Source organism: Pantherophis guttatus, chromosome 5 (assembly GCF_059756535.1).
Source record: "Pantherophis guttatus breed Tessera chromosome 5, ASM5975653v1, whole genome shotgun sequence".
NCBI lineage: Eukaryota > Metazoa > Chordata > Lepidosauria > Squamata > Colubridae > Pantherophis > Pantherophis guttatus.
In genome coordinates this window covers 96684378-96690780 of record NC_142067.1, presented here as the reverse complement: position 1 = coordinate 96690780, position 6403 = coordinate 96684378, and the positions used below count along the sequence as shown (strand labels likewise).

The window sequence follows — 6403 nt, the reverse complement described above, 5'->3', positions numbered from 1 at the left end:
TTTGTCTTAAAGCAAAGATTCTTTTAATTATATTGCTGCTTTAAAAAAAAATCTCTAGCTAGGGACACATAATTTCAAAATAACTTCAATATGTTTAAATAAATAAATAAACTTAAGACCATTAACTTAGTTAAAAGCATGATGATTGAAACCAGTAGTTGTGCTATTTACATTTCTACAGAATATTAGAATTTGGACTTTGAAGGCAGCCTGAATATTACATGAGTTGATGAGCAGAATAATCTATGCATTATTATTAACAAATAATATAGACAAACAGTAAGCAATGGTTTACAGAGGATTGTACCTTCTGAATACATGTGTGGGTGGGAAGAGGAGCAGAATGAGCATTGTGCTATTGTGATCCAAGTCCCCTGCCCCATTTGTACAGGTCATGTTGCATATGGACATACAAATAGGGACAACCTTCATACAAGCTCCTATCAATATCCGTGAACAGATCTGTGATTCATAATAGCAAATCAGAGGAGTGAATGTAAGGAGTAAAAGATTGTCAAGAAAATAGTTGACAACTGTTATAGTTGGCTTTGTGGTTCAAGTATGCAGTTTTAATAATGTGCAAAATTTATTCCCTTTTACCTAAAAGTAAGCTCCTTTGAACCTTAGGAGCTCTGGTGGCTCAGCAGACTAATTAACATCCACTTACATCTGCTGCCTGCAATTACTGCAAGTTCAAATTTCACCAGGCTCAAGGTTGACTCAGCCTTCCATCCTTTCTAAGGTAGGTAAAATGAGGACTCAGATTGTGGGGGCAATAAGCTGACTTTGTATAAATATACAAAAGTAGGAAGGCTATTGCTTAACGCATTGTAAGCCGCCCTGAGTCTCCGGAGAAGGGCGGCATATAAATCAAATTAAAAAAAAAAAAAAACTACGAAGGGATTGTATTTCCAAATAAAGATAACTTTGTTCTTACAGAATCTTCTTTAAAGTATCCCTTACTGTGTGTTGGCACATTGGATATATTTTAACAGGACGGAAATTTTTAGTGTAATTCCTAATTAAAATCTGACTTTGTTTAGGACTACCTCTAGTGATGGTCTAGATTTTTCTGGTAGCCTTTCCTTTGAAGATAAGTCACATGTCAGGCATACAATATATAATTGATCAAAGTTGTCTTCATTGTATAATTTACATTATTTGGTCCCAGAGCAGCTAAGAATTTCTTCCTACTTGATTTCTGTCTAGATTTTCTTTCCTTCCTAACCACCCCCCACAAGTCTAGGGCCAGGTTTTTAATCCAACTGCCCTATTGCCATTTACATCAGGCTAATCTAGTATATGTACTGTTTGGGTGTTTGTATCTGTTTAGTAATTATTGCTATGATTATTCTCAGATTTATCTCTTGGCCTTTCAGCTTTTGATGCTTGCCGGGCTAATCGAGGTGGTGGCAGGGGCTTGACTGATCTGTCATCTTCAGTTGACTCTTCATTCACTGTGCCAAATGCTGGCCTTGGCAACAGTGGTTGCCGGAAGCCTCTTGTTGTTCCTTGAGGATAGCTCGCTGTACCACCATTGTCTCTGCCCGTTTCATTCTTCCACTCAATTCTGCATTGTTGCTGACGAAGTCTTTGATCTCTCAAAATTTTTCCCGCTTGGGATTTTAAATTCAGCACCATGGTATGGTCAGATTCAGAATCACTGCTGTCACTTACTGCAAATTTAAAATATATAAATAGGTAGATAGATAGATATAGATATGTAGATACAAAATATAATAATATACTGTTGTGATAGGCTATTGCACAAAAATATAACATTCTCAAAAATGTTAAATATATTAAGTCAATTGGAACCATAGTCTTCACTGGATATTCTTTGCTAACAAATGTAATCACATAAGGAGAAGAGCAATGTGCATTGGTTGGTACACTGAGTGGGAGCATATTTAATTGCCCAGAATCACTTCTCATGAGACAGGTGGTTATATAATTCTGATTAATAAAAATAAATATGTAAATCTTTCTGTAAAATGGTACACAGTGGATGGCAGATTGCCAGATATCCACATTTTCTTGCTTACATAATGTATATAATGAAGCTAATATATTCCTGTAAACATAGACACACTTAACCTGTGATCTACTTAAAATTCCAGGCACGCTCTTGTTCAGTGCCAATTTTGCATAATATTTATTTCAAATGACATTTTCCAAAGAGAGAGTCAGTGAGAAGAAAGGTTAGTATCTCCTTTAACCACATTAGGCCATAAATACACCAATACAGAAAAATAACGGTGGAAATTCTGTAAATGACCTTAAAGCACAAATTAACTATGGAATATGAGCCATGTTTCACCTCATTTGCATAATTAACATCATTGTTATCTTTACTAATTTAAAGCAAAGCTGCTTATATTATCTGAGAACTGGTACTTTTATTAGAAAAATTATAATGAACAAAGTTGTTCTTACTAGATTTATCTAGATTACTTGATAAAAGTTGTAAAAACAACTGAAGTGCACCTTTTCACGTCACAATTTCATCTAGATAAGAAACAGTTGTACTTAAACACAAACCAACATTACCAGATTCATCCTTTTCATTGACAGTTTTCTGGACTACATTTTTATAAAAGACTATTGTTTTTCCTATTATGTAACTTTACAATAAAAACAATTGTAGTGCTCTGGAACTTTATTGCTTCAGTCTCTAACCTTTAAGTAAGCACTAGTACAAAAAAAGGACAATGAGTAACATCATAAAGGTAAAAGTTAAAGGTTTCCCTTGCACATACGTGCTAGTCGTTTCCGACTCTAGGGGGCGGTACTCATCTCTGTTTCAAAGCTGAAGAGCCAGCGCTGTCCAAAGACGTCTCCGTTTTCATGTGGCCGGCATGACTCAACGCCAAAGGCACACGGAACGCTGTTATCTTCCCACCAAAGGTGGTTCCTATTTTTCTATTTGCATTTTTTACGTGCTTTCAAACTGCTAGATTGGCAGAACCTGGGACAAGTAACAGGAGCTCACCCCGTTACGCGGCACTAGGGATTCGAACCGCTAAACTGCTGACCTTTCGATCAACAAGCTCAGCATATTAGCCACTGAGCCACCGCATCCCCCAAGCAACATCATACTTCTGTTAAAATATAAGGAGCTGTCCCAATGAAAAGGAACAGATAAAAGAACACAACATTGTCATCATTCAGCTTTTTTCACCGAAGGAAACTTTTAAATTTGTATGTATCTCAAACAAGTTTTTAAAATATGAACATCCTAAGTATAAACCTAGTATGCAAGATTTTTTTATTAATATTTGGTTAAGTTCTCCAGGTTACCAAAGTAGCCATTTCAAAGAGAAAAGGCTACAGACTCCTCTTTGCTTGAAAATTATGTCCACATGACACTTTCCAGCACCATATATTATTGCATATTATAGTTAGAGGATTTGAAAAATATTAGCAATATTGGAATAAATAGCGAAAGCACACAATGTTATGAATCTATGTTTGAGATCCAAAGAATTGCAATATATGGACAGGAACAGATTGAACTTGTAATCACTTACATAACTGTTTGAATAATAGTATTGGAAGCAAACCCCTTTTTAAAAACAGTTCATGGCATAATCTCCAATCCAATCATAGGAAGCGCTCATTCAAATCTTTGAACGATCCCCAAATTAGCTCAGGTTATAGTCTTTGGAAAGCAATTCAAAAAAAACTACAATAGTTTCTTTTACAGAATTGAAGGTGTTACAACAAAATCTCCAATAAATCTCCTACTCTTATTTCTGGCCAAACAGGTTTTGCAGGATTCTTTTTTTAATGGGACAATAATCAACAACAGGACTAAATAGATGGGTGTGTATAATAATAGGCAGAGATAATGCCATCATAGTCACATCCAGGATTTGCACAATTAAGCCAAATGCTCTCACATGAGCCCATTTAACCTACTAAATTCTAGCAAAAATTTCTCCGTCTTCTTACAGACAGAAAATAGAAGGCACTGCAATCATGCTGAAATTGTGCTATACGGTACACTTTATAGCACATGTCCTTAAACATACAGGTATGGTGTAAAACTTCAAAGAATTTAATTGACACGAATCTTTATAAGTATCCCTGTGGTAGGCCCAGATACTGTAAGAAATCGATGAAGTAATATTAGGGTCCCTCTCTAGTATGAAATGAGTAAGAACACAGTAGTCAATTATTAGAATATCTGACTGCACATTTTATTACAAACAATATGAACACACATGCACAACATGATGGATTCAAACTACATAACTTGACAAAGGAAGTGTATATGAGAGAAGACAGAAAAGGGAAAAGAAAATACAATCCACATATATATTACACAAAAACATTGAAAGGAGAGAAACAAATTAATTGCACGAGCAGAGAATCAGAAATGTAAATACTGTCTATCTTAGGGTACATGGTTTATTTTTACAAAGGAAGAGACAAACAAGAATTTAAAAGAGACATAAAAACCCAAAATCTATGTATGGTTTCTTCCAAAGCAATTGTGTAATAATGATGATATAAATTAGGAAATTGGTTCTTACATAAAATACTGTGACTTGTAGTGTTTAGTCTAGTAACCTAATGTGACTGAAATGCAAAATAAACTCCCCTATCTTTAAAAAATTAATGTTTTTTTTAAAAAAAACATTTTAAATGTTTAATTTTTTTAATACTTGTGACATCATTTGGCAGGATTCACCATATGAAAAATTGCTTGGATACTGGCTTCGTTTAGCATATTTACTATCATTATCTACAACAGGGTTGTCAAATTCTATTTCATTGAGGGCCACATCAGGGTTGTGTTTGACCTTGAGGGGCCAGGGTAGACAAAGCTAGGGTGGGCATGGCCAGCTTGACGTGACTCGTGTCAGAGACGCTTGTGGTGGCCTGAGCGCTCTGCCACCAAAAATGGTCGTTAGCTGTTTCCAGGACAGGCCCGTGGGCCAGATCTAAATACCTCCGGGCCTTGAGTTTGACACCCCTGATCTACAACCTGTTACATATGCTGTATTCCTGAAAAGGCAAACTGTTAAGAGAAATCCTGGAGTTTCCTCAAACTTGCAACAGTCAAAGACTGTGATAGGAAGGCATAGACAAATAATAGACTCTGAGCTATCAACATAATCAGGAGCAAATTATAAATGACAGACAAATACATGACAGAGAACATAGACATGTGACAGAGAGAAGCCAGAAATCCTTTGCAGTTCTTTAGAATTAGGAAGAAGCACGTAAAATCAACTGAACTAACAGGCTTAATCCCAAGCAGTTGTGGTCGCTTGCATAATTCTCAATAGTCTACCATCTCTTCTATACGTTCCAGGGAATATCTGCAATGTAGTTTGTACATCTTTTGATACTGAAATATTGTGATTGCAAATGTCCAATCCCATCCTCAGAACACCCATGCCAGAGGTTTTCCAACACTGGAACAAATCATTCCACTTATCAGAGGTGGTCTATCTACTATTTTACAACTGTAAAACTGTATCAGGGACAGTTAAATTCCATCATTTTTGCTAAGGTTGGAGTGGGAACTATATAGTTAGGGGTGTTTTTTAAAATTGTTTTACACATTTCTGGGTGTTGGTAATCACCTTTAAAGTCCTCCATGGCATGGATCCAGGTTATGCCAATGGGGTTTGGTCCACCCCAATCGTGCCGACAGAGGAGGCATGCTTCAGGTTCCATTTGCCAGGGTATTCTGGCTGGTGGAGTCCAGAAAAGCCTTCAGTACTATTGAACCTGCCCTTTGGAGCATCTTGCCCCCTTCCCCTGAGTAAGGTCAGTTCCCACCCTTCTAATCTTCATTTTAAAGACCTGGATTTGCCACTTGACATGGGGCTGCAATGGGGTGGGGGTGGGGGCTTCACATTGGACGTGGTTGATAGATTAATAACAAATCTCATATTCTCCCTGCTCATCCTACTCCCTCCCTCCCCATCTTTCAGTTAGGGTTGAGTATTTATATTTTTTATAGTATTTTATTTGTATTGTGCATATGTTTTGTATAGTTTTATCCTTTTAATATTGTAAGCCACCCAGAGTTACCCTGTGGTAAAATAGGCAGCCAATAAATTTAATAAATAAATATATCAAGACCACACTTTTTTTTACTGTTTACTTTATTCTTGACAAGGGTTTTCATTGGCCGAATAAAAAATAGCACCTAGTTGAGTTCTATGTTCTATAAATGAGAAGGAAAGATTCAGGGATATATGTGTGCATGTATGCAATGATCCCATATTTCTATAGATAACTATGATATCTATAATTGAAGACTATATGTGCCATTTTTCACCTCTTCTATCATGCCTAAATAAATCTTTGCTTTGTTTACTGTCATAGATAACATTTAAACTTACAATCAGGAAAATGCTTTCTAGAATCAAGACATGGAAGA

At 36.2% G+C, this 6403-nt stretch overlaps 1 protein-coding gene across 3 annotated transcripts in view; it reads right to left on the bottom strand.

Moving 5' to 3' along the window:
• Positions 1–6403, bottom strand: part of LOC117666835 (sodium/hydrogen exchanger 2-like) — a 52466-nt gene continuing 46063 nt past the window's right edge. Inside the window, exon 12 of one of the 3 annotated variants that reach the window (XM_034419838.3) lies at positions 1–1676. In XM_034419838.3, coding sequence (XP_034275729.1) covers positions 1330–1676 — 347 coding nt within the window. In that variant the 3' untranslated portion in view covers positions 1–1329. Of the gene's footprint in view, positions 1677–4177; positions 5331–5992; positions 6188–6403 lie in introns of those variants that run through there. The other 2 variants (XM_034419844.3, XM_087895368.1) reach the window with 2 other exon arrangements.